We start from the raw sequence: 14784 nt of genomic DNA, 5'->3' as shown, positions 1-14784 counted from the left end.
ATATTTTCGTCCTCATTCGATTTCAGCGTTACAGATAACTGAAGTCTACTAAGGTCTTCTCGGAAAATAAGGAAGCGAATATTATCATTCTTTCGTATGTATTGTGGAGGGGCTTCATATTCAAGCTTATATTTAACTCTCAGTATAAGATCAAACTTTGAAGAACTGACATTTGTAACCACTGTAAATGTGAGATTTAAGTTCTTTATACTTCAATGAAACAGGCACAATGATTCTTGTCAACTGTCCCCTAATATACGAACTTTCATTCTCATCTTAATCACCTTCATATTGAATAAGTAGACACTTTTCTGTCATCCTACAAAGCAAGAGAACATTTGTCATTAAGTTGTACAAGCAATTGAAGTGTACTCTTACTCTCTCTTAATCTCGTTCTTGCTTATCTCACTCTCTCTCTTATTCTTGCTCTCTCTCCTACTCTTACTCTTTCTTACTCTCGTTCTATCTCTCGCTCTCTCTCTCTCCCAAACAAAATTTCATAATGCTACATTTTCAGAAAAAATACAGCAAAAATAATTAAACAGACTCAAAATAATGAAACACCTTTATGAAAAACCTGTTCCATTCTGAAAAAGCCTCATCTTGTAAATCCTCGTTCAACAAAACACCATCGAAAACCAGAGAAGTAATCATCGTTGAAATGGAGTTTAGAGTTTAAAGAAATCACCATTGTATTGTGTTTAGGTATTATTGATTTGAGGATTCCGTTGTGAAAATTGTCAAATCATTCGTACACTGACGAGCAATCACATCAAACTAGGGAATTTCAAGCGAGAGCGAGAGTGTTTAATCAGATGAGAGCGAGACTTGCCTCATGAGGCTGGTGTAAGGGCAATTTACGTAATTTGGTATGGCAATGATGTCAGTAGAGGGTCAATTGACATTATTTTTTAAAAAATGGATCATTTGACATTTTGGACCCAAAAAAGGGTCATCCGTACAAATTTTCACGTCGGATAAAAAGTATATAATTGAGTTAAGTTGGGTTGGGTTGGTAATTATTGTTTGATGAGTTAAATTGTTATTTGGTGAGTTAAAAAGTACAGAATTATCTATATTTTTTATATTGAATTTAGTTACTAATTATTGTCTGTATTCAGGGTGTTGAGTTGATTTGATCTGGAGTATGTGATGCATTTTTTTTAAAGACAATTAGGTTTTTTTTTAAAAAAAAAAACTTTGCTATTGTTGATTAATTTTCAACTATACACTCAAATACATGTCATATTACAATAAAATTAACATTCTTCCTTCTATATGGAAATTACTTATGAATTGATTATATATATTAAATCTTGCTAACTTACATTGTTATAAAAAAAAAAAATAGTATACTCTACACATAAACGTTGAAGCACTTGATAACTTAACAATTTATGTTTATATAACATGCATCGTCTATGTTAAAATAAAAGTGTATATAGAATATTTACCTTTCATTTTCACAATGATGTTGAGAATGGTGATTGTATAGTAAAATTACATTCTTTAAACATCACAAAAATAATATCGAACGGTTGAACATGTGCTCGTTCCAAAAAAAAAATCACAAAATATACATTTTTGGATTGAAATATTAGGTGGTCAATCTAAAGGGTTCGAAGAAGTAGGTGGATGCAATATCGTTTTTGTGCCTTTTCCGATACAGCGTCGAAAATGTTAATCTTTTGTATGTCTGTGTCAATGATATCGATTAGGTCACATCTATCATCCTCAACCAACCCCTCAATATCAAATATGGCATCAACCACCTCCTCCCAACGTCCAAATTCCAGCTCGTACTTCTCTATTTGCCACGCAACGAGTCTATCCAATCTTATGTTGGTTGTTGTTTTATCCTTCGATCATGGTTTTTTTTAAAGGCTTATAGGTATTAATATATTCTAGTCTACTAACATTATGGGTTTTAATTATGATTTTTTAATAAATTGTTGATCCAATCAAAACTCCTAACATTATACCATAGTTTGTCTTCTTTTCAAATTATGTGCAATCAAATTTATATTTCAAAGTTTTGCACATTATATTATGTGCAATCATTATACCATAGTCTATCTTATTTTCAAAATATAAGATTATATTATATGTCATTATTATATCACAATCTATCTTCTTTTCAATGTTTTCAATATCCAATTTTGATAGAAAAGTAGGAAAAAGAAAAGAATGGAAGGGAAGGACGCATGGTTTATTATTGAAGCGGCAAGAGGAGATTTGAAAAAAAGTAGGGAAGATAGAGACAAACCAGAACAAATATCAACAGAGGAAGAAATAATAGAGACGAATAAGTAAACAAAATAAAAATAGAAAAAAAATAACGGAGACTTGGTTGAAATAATATAACAGAAGTGGGAAAATCATAAGAGACGAAGAATAAACATATATAATGATCGAAAGAGGTAGCATGCACGAAGAAGAAGAAAATATTAGTAGGATAAAAATAGCAAGGTAAACATAATACAAGTGGGAAAAAAGCCATCCTAGGAGACGAGGGAAAAAAACGTAATAGAAGCAAAAATAAAAAAATATTAGCGACGAAGAGGGAAAACATATAACGACAAAAAAAAACAAACAGCAGACACAAAGAAGAACCATAAACCCTATTCATAAAATGGAAACCAAAAAATTTGAAAGGAAAAAGACCTCACACAATAGATCTGCCATGCAAACCATCTATCATTAAAAAAGATAGAAAAAATAACATGTAAGGATGAATAAAACATGAGGAATCAAGATGAGAACGTACAAATCCAAACCTAGAAACCAAACATTCCAAAATATTTTAGATCTAAACAAAAAGACGCAGTAGAACGACAAAAAATAGTTAGATCTATAAAAAAATCGTTCGTATCTACTAGATCTAAAAAAATAACCATACAGAAAAAATGGAAGAAGATAAACGCAAAGTTTCACAAGAAAATGCAAATATAGAATAAAGTTTGAGGAGAATACAACCTATACGAGCCAGAGGGAAAAAGAAGAGATGAGATAAAGAAGACGAATCGTGAAAGGAGAGAATATGAGAAGAGAGAGAAATGAGATATTGGTGATAAATGGGTGAGTAATGAAGACACATGTAATAATTGGGGAGTTGAGGATAGTAAAATGGAGGTTACCAAAAACCCACATTTCAATGCTTATGCGTAATCCAAACGATGGTCGGGTAATTTAAACTCACCCAATCCAACTCGGGTTGGGTTACCAAAACCCCATGGTCTAAGCTCAAGTATGAGAAACTCCTTTTGTAGTTGTTATTTTTTCTATTTTTGAAATTTCTCATATTTTTATATACAAATTTTGAATTTTAAATTTTAAAATTATAGAAGTATTAAAAAATATAGTATTTCGGATTATAAGTTTAATTATTTTTTAAAAAAACAAAAAAATTATGTAATATATTATAAATTATATAATATTACAAGATAATAATTATAAAATAATAACATTAAACATGTTCATAAATAAATTAATAATAATTGTTAGTTAATTTAATATTTGGTGGGCACGAACTACCTGAAAGTATGAATTATAACACTGTTTTTATTCATTTTTAAATTTATGTTATCAGATTTATGATCAAATAGACGATCACGTTTTTTGTTATAAATTATCCGCAATAGTTATATTTCTGTAAAATTTAAAATCTAACACTTTGTCTTTAATTTTTAATAATAGTATTGAAAGATCTATAGATATTTTTTGTAGTTATTTTAAATGTTTGAAATGACATTTTAAATAAAAATAATAACTAAAGAAAAGTAGGGAATGAGCGGCGAGTGAATGTCAATTAATGGCATGCTCCACTGAAATTAAAAATATACTTATAAATTATAAACTTATTGCGGGAATCAAAGTAGTGTGATAGTGACTACAAAAGATTAAAAACGGACCAACGAAAAAATTTGTGGGAACTCAAAACGCTTGTACCAGGGGAGTAATAGAATTACTTTCATCACGAAACAAAATAATAGAATTACTTAAAATTAAAAGATCTCAAAGAAGGAATAAGGAGTAGATAAGAAATTGTGAAGTATACAAAATTGTGAACTCATGAATTTCATAGTGTAATGAATAGATAAAGAATAATAACGATCTTTTTTAACGATGGAATAATCAAACAAGAAGTAGACTGCACAACTTTACTTTTTCCAACTCTTTGACTAAACATTCCCTATAGACAAACTCCCGTCTAACGTTTTTATTTGATATGAGGACATACTCAACACGTAACCAAACATTTTTGTAACAGAAAAATTGGCGTGCTATGAGAGCCTTTTCTAATATAATTAAGATAGAAAAATTTGAAGCACAAATTTTGTGATTACTAAGACACTTATATGTCAATTGAATTCTGTTGGACACGAATGTCAAGAGCTGCCCATTTTGATTTGTTTAGGCCCATTAATAAATGGCCCAATACCAACGCTCTGACATTTCGATCACTACAGCCCACTTATGTGACCCGATTGCAGTGTGTCTATCCACTCGCCTCCATCACTCTTCGTCTTGTTCCCCGACTCCTCCGCCAGACCTCCATTTTCAGTCAGGTCGAGCAGCTTCTGCTTCAGTCCGAAACCCTACTCGAATCGCCTGAAGTCTCAGCATTTTCCCATCTGACTGGCCTTCTTGAAGCCAGAGGTCTGTCTCAGTTATGGCGTCAATCAACTTCAACCCCTTTGAAAATTGGTTCTCCAGGCGTCCTAATCCCATTCCTTCCCACAATCTCATCGCATTTAGAGACTCGTTGTCTCAAAAATCCTCACCGTCCCCAAATTTTGCTTCAAGAAGCCTCTCAAACGTCTTCAAGAAGCGGCAGAAACCAGAGAAAGCATCCGATGAACCGGGGTATTACGGAAAAATGCTAGAACAGTTCTACTGGGAATGCGAAAATTTACCCGACTACAGGCACGCCCCCGAGGTTGAGAAAATATTGAGCGAAGATCCTGTTTTCGAGAACAAAGAGAATCCTACCCAAGAGGAGCTCGAAAAGAACGAGAAGCTCTGGAAAGGGATTCGAGATAGCCCTGTTGTGAAATTTCTGGAACGTGCAGAGGAAATTGCAGCCAAGTACAATGAACTGGAGCTCAAAGAAAACGAGAATCCATACAGAGATGAGGACAAGAAGCTGTGGAGGGCAATTCCTCATGTTCCTGGTCTTGATGGGCGGCCTATGCCGAGGAAAGCAATAAAGACGAAAAGAGAATCCGATGACAAGTTTTGGGATTTTGCGAGACAGTTCTTTTTTGGGCTCTGGGGCTTCCGGCAAAGACCTTATCCACCTGGTCGCCCGATTGATGTTGCTCAGGCCATTGGGTACAAGCGCCTAGAGAAGCGGTACTATGATTGTAAGTCTAAATTGGTGTGGTTATTTAAAAAATGTGCCCCGATATTCCATTTACCCAATATGGCCTTAAGCTAAAATGAGCTGCGGAATCCACATTGTCATGGGCTGTTTCAGTTTCATCATGATACGGGCTCATAATAGAGCTGTTATGTTCTACTGTTCAAGTTTCTTAGATCTTCATCACTTTTTGGAGCTAAATCGTAAAAAGTATTAGACAGGCACTTTGCTTTATCATGATTCTTCCCCCTTGGTTTTACTTTTACGCTGTTTGATATACCTGTATAATCTACGTTCCAATCTTGTTTGATCAGCAACATGAAGTTGGCTTAGTCATTGGAAAGTGCTTTCCTAATCTTGTCTTGTATTCATGGTTTTTAGAATGATTGTTTTGATTTTGCAGTTATAATGAGGAGCGGAGGTTGGTACTATAAGGATCGGTTAGGTCGTACTCGGGGACCATTGGAACTAATTACTCTGAAAACAGCCTGGGGAGGTGGGATTATTGACAAGGATACATTTATCTGGGGGGAGGACATGGACGAATGGGCACCAATTCACATGGTTTACGGATTGGAGCGTGCAATTGCCACTTGGGAAGGTCAGTCAAGCTTCCATGTTCATCTTTTCATTTGTTTTGGCAGGTATGAAGTTGAAGGTTACCATTATTTTGGGTATCAAGAAATTTTCCCTGAAGTTGTAACATCAATTATTGTATGCTAAATTCAAGCACTACTTATTATTGGTCTTTAAGCAGATCAACACAAGACAGTTAAAGATGAAGCGTTTCTTTTAGTTTATTGAAGAGATATCCTGAATTGCATTAGAACGTACTTCCTCTCCTTCAACTGTTTATTATAGCGACACAATAACAATCAAACTTTAAACATGACATATCATGAGCAAACATTTGCAGTGCATATATATGCTCTTTTTGGCAGATACAACCACCTCTAATTGGTTGCTCCCTGCTGATGAGTGATGTAGGGGTTTTATTATCAGCTGGGTTTCCAGCAGAGAGGAATAAAACATCATTTCTTCAAAGTGTTCTTAAACTGTAGTTGGAATTAGTAAATATAAATAAGCTCCCGAATACACCTGCTTACATTCTATAATGTGGTGTACAGCACTTGTAGAGTTTAGAACGAATTCAAATAACACCATATTGAACACGCGACCTCTTGCACCTGAAGTGAGAATCATACCATTAGACCAAACACCCATTGTCAAATGACACCATATCCTAATAACTGTCCAGTTATAGCCATGTTTCATTAAGTTGTTAGCACTATAGAAGCTCAGGGAAGGCGGATTGGATAGCACAAACACTTCTTGTGCCTTTTCCTATCTGTCCGAACATTTGGAAAAGTAGCAAGCTAGATGCCATATATAGTAAAACCATACATCCACTGTCAATATCACTCAAATTGGAACTTTATTTGTGACCAGCTGCCTTCTTTAAAGCAGTTCCTATTTTTATGTTCTAATCCTGTTTGTTACTTCTCATTTATTGTTCCCACCATCCCTCTGTTTGACTCTGGTCCATCTAGTTGATTTATACACTCATGGCATATTGACAATCCTGTTACAAAGTTGTTTATTGGCTCACGGTTGTTTATACAGTTAGACTCGGTGCTGCTGCCACTGCTTTTCTTCACAAGTTGCAGAAAGGTATACCTCCATGGGTTCCTCTTAAGGGACAAGAGAAGAAAACCTACAAGCAACTGCAACAAGAAGCCTTAGAGAGCAAGAGACGAGATCTAGCAGTATTAGCAGCTAATGACGGTGTTTGGCCTGGCGTTAGAATCCCTAGCCATGCGCTTTTTCTCTGGGCTAGTGGATCTGAGCTGACATCTACTTTGGAGGCAGATCACATGCCAAACAAGTACATCCCTAGGGATCTAAGGTATGTGCCTAAACCCCACATTCTGTTCATTATGTCTCTATTATCTGAAGTACAACTATTTTAGTCGTATTAATTATAAATCCTTAATCCATGGTGGTAATTTTTTAAGACAATGGGCACTTGAGAGACTCTTGGTTAAGTCACTGGTGATTGAAAATCAAAGTGGTTGGCAAATGTATATTCTATACACTTTAAATAAGACAGTACTATTACAGTCTAGGAAATGCTGAGGATGTGTTCAGGCTAGTTATTTGTTTTTCAACTATGTAAGAAATGTGAAAGTTTATTTTCCTTGAATAGTTCATTCCATTTCTAAGGATGAAGTATCCTTAACATCGGCCATTGCAGTAACCTTTTTGGATATATAATCTAACTTTGGAGATCTCTTCTTCGTTAGATTCTTGTACTTATGTCGTGGTGGTTGTCTGTGGTGTGACAGGTATAAATTAGCTAAAATTATACCCGGGTTAAGACCATGGGAGGTTCTAAGCGTGGAGCAAGCAATGGAACAGATAACATATAATGGCGAATGGCATCGTGAACCTCTTGGGACATACACGACAGGTCCTCCATACATCAGGCATTGGAATAAAGATGTCAAGGTACAGTACTTACTAGGTTCACAGTCTTATAAGTTTGCTGATCTTGAATTGGCACCCTAAAATAAGAAAAAAGATCAACCACGCAGGTACATTTATGTTGTTATGAAACTTTTGCAATTTTCTATTTGCTATAGCTGCATAAAAGTCCTCTACTCAGTTTGCTTCAGTTTAATTTTGAATCTGGGCGAGGGTAATTACGTCAAGTAACGAAATCTCTGTCTCCTTTTTTGCAGAGAATGTTCAGGACATTCTTCAGTCTGAGCACTAGAGTTTACAATAAAATGGAGCGGACAATTCCTGGTTTCAGTAAAATAATGGAGAAGGTTCAGGGCGATGCTGCTGCCAGAAATGCTAGGCGGAAGGAGAGGAGGGAGGCAATGAAGAGAGCTGAATTCGAGAGAAAAATCTTTGGCGAAGTCAGAAACGATCGATAGATTATCGTTCTCTAACAGCATTGCAATGCAACGATTAAGGGAATGATTTCCAGAAAAAATCTAATTCTTGTGTAAACTTGATTGTAGTTTTCACATGTAGTGAGTGGCCTTCCTCTTCTGAATAGGATTGGAAGCTCAGATCCTTACCGGCAAAAAAAAAAAAAAAAAAAAAACACCAATTTTGGGGTCCTTTTGTAACATTTGAGTAGTATTTTCAAGGATATATGTAAAGTAAATCATCAGTAGTTTCACATAAAGACGATGGGTATTGAGTTTGCACAAAATGCTTTGGATAGCTGAAAATCTCAGACTGATTTGCATACCATGATGCGAAGTGGTCATCTAATATTTCAAGCTTCATGGGCAATTAACTTGTAAATTATTTGTGTTGATAAATTTCAAATTCAATTTTGGTCTCTACGCTCGAGAGATTTTTTCTATTTTATTATCTAAACTTCAAATTCTAAATTTAATCTCTATATGAATTTATGTTGTTAGTTTATTGTTAAATCTTCTAAAAAGTAAGTATAGTCAATGTTGCAAGTTGTCCCAGGTAAGATTCGAAGGGCCACATGTGGGCCCAAAATCAAGAAAATTGAGAGGCGGCATGGAAAATAGTCAATATCGGGTTTCAATCTGACCAGCCAAGTGGGTGAATATATATCAATCAAGCAATAATCTAGTTATGCTTGGTCTAACACTTTGCAACTTCGATCCCCATATCTATCCTAATATGTTGGAATCATACATAACCACATGCATGTGTTAGATAGCCCTATCGACATCTTAAAAGTAGAAGAGTAAGTAATCTTTCACGGGTATCTCTAACCTTATTTTGTGTGTTTAATTGAACTATACACTCTTTATACTTAGGCATCGGAGGCTCGACACCATACTGGTGCAAGAAACTCTCACATAGGTTAACTTGAAAAGCGAGACTAGGTTGGTAGACAAACCTACGAAAGGTTCGCAATGACAACGAACACATGCGAATTTCTTGCATCAATCGTCTTTATTAATTTTTTCTAATAAACTTGATAAATTTTCATATCGTGCCTTTTTTAAAAAGAAATTGTCATACTTGATAGAAACAAACTTCAAACCAACTCTAAAAATTAATTTGAATTGAAATGAGATAACGTAGTGTATCAAAATAGTATATTACAAATACAAATGAATAGGCAGAAGGGTTAGTTATTTTGAAGTCAATGAATTTGAGGTAATAATTTGATTGGAATGAAGGTTAATTAGTCATTACTCCATTACTCTAATTATTTCATTTATTACACAATTTTAAAGTTAATTGTTAAATTAGTATAAGGTTGAAAAATGTCACGAGGCCGACATAGGGACAAGTTTTGGGAGGTTTTAGGCCCATAGCCGAGCCGATGGGAATGAGGCCCATTTGTCTGCAGCTAGGCCCAAAATAAAATGTGGTTCATATTAAAATAAAATAAAATAATAATTATANAAAAAAAAAAAAAAAAAAAAAAAAAAAAAATTAGGCAGAGCGATGGAGTTTATAAAAAAAAGAACGAAAGAAAATAATTGGAGATAACGATGGAGGATTGTGAGCCAGTTAATGTTTGGTTATTTGGTGGGATGTCACCATATTGTTTCCTTTTTCTCTTCTTTTCACCAAAATGTTGCAATTTCAAGTGTGGATATTAAAACTCTATCGTTAATTTAAACGAAAACTGCCTTTTTAGAATAGGTTTATTAATTATTTGTTTTGAGCTTCGTAATTTCGAACGATTTCTATTCATAATAGATTTCAAATGAATTTTATTATTTGGTACTGCAAGAAATAGACTGACTTTCAAATCTGAAAGGATTTTAAATCTTGTTTTACTTAAAAACAAACTTTCCTAACCAAAATGTTTGAAGTTTGCTTGAAAGTCTAATTTTCAATTAACACGTCATAATTAAAAGATTATATTAGTAAATTCATAACTTTTTTTTCAGTTACCATCAAAACACAAAATTTTAAATACATTCATTTCAAATCTTTCTCGTTCCAAATAAAGTAATTGATTTAAAATCATTTTTTAAACTTTCTTGAATCCAAACGAAGGGTAATTTCCTGAATTTTCAAAACATATCTTTTTTAGTCCTCAAATTTTTAAAATAAGTTTGAAAGGTGCTTGAAGTATTTTTTTTTTTTTTTTTAAATAATGGTATGATATTTTGAATTAAAAATATAAGTTTAAAAAATAATTTTACAGTGACGAAATAATTTTTAAAAATAACTTAGAGAAAGTTTAAGATCTTTAAACATATTTCTAAAATTTTAGAGACTGAAAATTTACATTTTGAAAAGCAAGTGACCAAAATGTATTTATTCTAAAAAATTCGAGGATAAAAATTTACATTTTGATTGGACCAAAATGCAACTATTTTCTTTTGAGTTCAACCATATGGGAGATGGTGTATTTTTATTATTTTTTTTAAATCTAAATTTCATTTAAGAAGAAGAGGGAAAGAAAAAACATACTTCATTATTTCCCCTTAAATTATTTGGTGGAAGAAGGCATTGGGTGTATTAATAATTGTGTAATAAATAATAAAATAAGAGAGTTTACCTTACACCAACACATCTGTAGGGAGAGCACAACCAAGTAAATTGAATGAAATATTGCAAAGGGTTTCCAAAGCCGAAGAATCAATAGTGTCAAAATTTGTCCATTCGAGCGGCTCAATCTTCAACCCATCAATTACCCTCTAAATATCATGGTTTAATTTCGCATATCTCTAATCGTTCATCTTTAAGTTAAATCGGTTAGAAATTACGAGATTCATAGTTCGAATTCTTCTATCTTTAATTGTATTAAAAAAAATTAAAACTTGAAGAAATTTTATCAAAATTCCATGATAACAAACATAAATCGTAAGGAAAAACTAAAGAAAAATGTGTTGGTGCTTCACAAGACATGTTCATATTTGTGTATCACACTCTAATCATACACACAATAGTAAAAAAGAAGTAGGAAGACATTGTCATGTGACAAATTATGATTAGACAATTGAATAAGTCATAAAGATGGATGTAGCTTAAAATGCACTAAATATTTTTTCAAGCTAAATCTCAATGCCAAGTAGAATTGTATATATAGAAAAATTGAGCAATTGTATCCCAACGCATTAGTTTGGGTAAATTAGATTAGTTTGTTTAAAATTTTTGAAACCAACCCCTTTTAACCTTAATGGTTGAAACACCATTTTAAAGCTTCGTTGGGTAATAATTTTTTGTTTTTTATTTTTGAAAATTAAGCTTATTTTCATCTCATTTCTTATAATAATTTACATATTTCTTTAAGTATAATGGTTGATTTTTTAGTTTTCAAATTTTGACTAGGTTTTTTAAACCATTGATAAAAAGTTAATAACAAAGGAAGAAATTTGGAGGGAGAAGTAGTGTTTATAGACTTAATTTTTAAAAATATAAACAAAAAACCAAATAATTATCAAACGAGACCTTAGTTTTCAATTTTTGAAAATTATGCTTATACACACTATCCTCACCTGTCATTTTCTAGTATTGTTATCTACTTTTGAATGTTTTTTAAAACGTTAAAAAGTTGTTTTTGAAACTTATTTTATTTTTCAAAATTGACTAAAAATCCTAGTGTTTAGTTAGAAATAATGAATGTCATAATAAAAAAAAAAAAATTAAAAAAGAGTGAACATAATTTTAAAAAACAAAAAACCAAATGGAAATTAAATTAGAGTACACATTTACAAATTTCACCATATAGGCAAATACATTTACAAACTTCTCAAATATATATGTTAGATGATATAAAATTAAATTTATCTTTATCCATGAGTTTAAGTTTTTAGGTCAATTGATTATTTAATATGGTATCAGAATAGTTGATCCAAAATGTTCTATATTATTTTTTTCCTAATTAATATTCATTTCTATTTATTGATTTATTTATCTTTACCTATTAACATAAATTTTTAGATCAATCGGTGGTTTAATAAGATACAAAACTGAAGTACATAAAAATTCATAAGAAGAACAAATTTGAAGAAAAGCTTGTATTCTTCGTAAACACCTTTATTCTCCTTGAAAAATAAATTAAAAAAAAAAATTCCCATACTCATTTCTCTTTCTTTACCTTATTCTTCAACGTGCAGCCATCTCCCATTTTGCAAGTTGCCTATTTGTTGTATGCCATTTTACACTTATGCCCTTGCATTGCCATTGTATTTACAATTACAATCCCACCCTTTTGTTTTGTCCACAAACTTAATCTTCATTCAACACGATGCCTGCATTTATGAGGATTTGTATGGTCCATATGAATTTTCACACTTCATTTAAATAAGATGTGGTCCAACTACATTAAACCATCTCTGAAATTAGTGTGAACATAAAAGATAAAATTTTGTTGTATTATACATGTTTCTGTCTACTTTTTTTTAGGAACGTACTAATTTTTTTTAGTACAACTAATGAAGTTATGAGAATTTGAATATTTTATTTCAAAAGAAGAAATCATACTAATTATTATTGAGTTGGGCTCATTTTGATATTAATGTATATTATTTTAAAATACTAAATGGATTGAACTTCTTTGGTAAGTGAACTTCCAAGTTCAAATGATTTTTTGGTAAGTGAGAGAAATGCTAAAATGATTAAGGAAGAATTACTTTCTCTAAGAAGAAAAAAATTAAAATACATGTTTATTATCTGAACTTTCAAGTTTGTGTCGATTTGATCATGAAAATTTAAAAATTCTTAATAGATTTTTAATCTTGGCGTCTAATCATTTTCTATTATTTAAAAAGTTTCTAAACTTTTAATTTGTATTTCATAATTTATTGAGTTTTCGATCATATGTATTAATAGGTCTTGGATTTAATAAACGTCTTTCTAAATCAATAGTGTATTAGACTCTATAAATTGGAAGAATAGGGTTTTATCCAACACAAAATTCAATTTTATTGTAATAAATGGGTTTGTTAAAACCTAAAGAAAAGGATTGGTAATTTTGTAAATAAAAAGCCAAGAAAGGGTATTTTGGTAATATCATTTGATAAAGTTACTTTGACGCCTGGTATTTATATATCCACGCACATGTATTTCGTCTGTGGTCCAAACGGGAAAGCCAAACGATCGATTGTCGAGAGGGTTGAGCTAATAAATCAACCGCCGGACCCGCCGTTAAGATCGCCGCCGTCCACGGCCGTGGCGGCTGGCAAGTTTTAAATCCTCTCTCTCTCTTCTTAATTATTTTTGTTATTTTTTGATCTCCTGTAGACTTTTTAAAAAGCTACTCTTCACTGGAAATGCTTTCGAAACCCTCTGTATCGTCTGTTCTAATAGACCAAATCAACGGCTCCGATTCAATCACCGCCTCAATCCATTGCCAGAAAAAGGCTCAGAAATGGTTCCAGGTGCCGGAATCCGTAGCCGTTTACCATACGCATGCGGTGGGGCCCAACCAGACCTGCTCCGCCGTGGTCCAAGAAATCGCCGCCCCCATCTCCACCGTCTGGTCAGTGGTCCGGCGGTTCGATAACCCGCAGGCCTACAAGCACTTCGTCAAGAGCTGCCACGTGGTCGTCGGCGATGGCAACGTCGGAACGCTCCGGGAGGTCCACGTCATCTCCGGCCTTCCCGCCGGCTGCAGCACCGAACGCCTCGAGATTCTCGACGACGAACACCACATCCTCAGCTTCAGCATGATCGGCGGTGACCACCGCCTCGCCAACTACAGATCCATCACCACACTTCATCCATCGCCGGCCGACGGCGGAAATAAAACCGTGGTGGTTGAGTCCTACGCCGTCGATACGCCGCCGGGAAATACCAAAGAAGAAACGGTGGTGTTCGTTGATACCATACTGCGTTGTAATCTGCAGTCGTTGGCTCAACTCGCCGAGAATTTGCATAAACGCAATAATCAATCTCCGCCATAAGTTAACTTCGTTGATTTTAACATTCACTATTTTCCTCTCTTCTCTATTTCTTCAAATTTTTGGCTTAATTGTCTAGAAATTTTCAGGGGCTGCCCAAATGCCTTCCGCCCTGTACCTGAATTAATATTTAGAACTTTGTCTCTCTTTTGTTCCAAAATAACAAAATAACTTTGTATTCTTATCATTTTACTTCATCCCATCATATTCAACTCCTTAGATGCAATTTTATTTTTATTAACTTGATAATAGGATTAAAACAAATTCAAAATAGGATTTAAACCATCATTTCACAAACAAAAAACTAAAAACTGTGGTGTAGCTCAAATTATACCTAATCAAATTTTGTCAGGTGACGACGTTATGATAGGACATAGAGAAATAAATGTGGTGGGTAAATTAGAAGGTTCTAGATAGAGGAGGTGAAACTGTTAAGGGCAGAGGGGACAGGTTTCTTTTTCCCTCTACTTCTTGAATTTGCATGAGGAGTTTATTCATATATGTGTGTGATTTTTTTTTCTTTTTCTTTTTTGTTAAATAATTCTCTGCAAT

The 14784-nt window shown here is 33.3% G+C and overlaps 2 protein-coding genes across 2 annotated transcripts; both read left to right on the top strand.

The window, feature by feature from the left end:
• The first annotated feature begins 4480 nt into the window (after window positions 1-4480).
• On the top strand, window positions 4481-8683 carry LOC120091677 (protein TIC 56, chloroplastic). The gene is made up of 5 exons (XM_039049782.1): window positions 4481-5366; window positions 5766-5963; window positions 6986-7268; window positions 7708-7870; window positions 8104-8683. Exons 1-5 carry the CDS (start codon window positions 4673-4675, stop codon window positions 8302-8304), a joined length of 1539 nt encoding a protein of 512 aa, XP_038905710.1. The 5' UTR covers window positions 4481-4672; the 3' UTR covers window positions 8305-8683.
• Window positions 8684-13385: 4702 nt separating this feature from the next.
• Window positions 13386-14429, top strand: LOC120089981 (abscisic acid receptor PYL4-like). The gene has a single exon (XM_039047437.1). The coding sequence runs from the start codon at window positions 13603-13605 to the stop codon at window positions 14233-14235; it is 633 nt and encodes a 210-aa protein (XP_038903365.1). The 5' UTR covers window positions 13386-13602; the 3' UTR covers window positions 14236-14429.
• Window positions 14430-14784: the final 355 nt, after the last annotated feature.

Source organism: Benincasa hispida, chromosome 11 (assembly GCF_009727055.1).
Source record: "Benincasa hispida cultivar B227 chromosome 11, ASM972705v1, whole genome shotgun sequence".
NCBI lineage: Eukaryota > Viridiplantae > Streptophyta > Magnoliopsida > Cucurbitales > Cucurbitaceae > Benincasa > Benincasa hispida.
This window is presented reverse-complemented; position numbering and strand designations above follow the sequence as displayed.

What these genes read in the sequence shown, in the direction of transcription:
- LOC120089981 (XM_039047437.1), top strand. Translation starts at nt 13,603, where the DNA reads ATGCTTTCGAAACCCTCTGTATCGTCTGTTCTAATAGACCAAATCAAC.
- LOC120091677 (XM_039049782.1), top strand. Translation starts at nt 4,673, where the DNA reads ATGGCGTCAATCAACTTCAACCCCTTTGAAAATTGGTTCTCCAGGCGT. An exon ending in AGAGAAGCGGTACTATGATT is followed by an intron (nt 5,367 to 5,765) that starts GTAAGTCTAAAT and finishes TTGATTTTGCAG; the next exon opens with TTATAATGAGGAGCGGAGGT. An exon ending in TGCAATTGCCACTTGGGAAG is followed by an intron (nt 5,964 to 6,985) that starts GTCAGTCAAGCT and finishes TTGTTTATACAG; the next exon opens with TTAGACTCGGTGCTGCTGCC.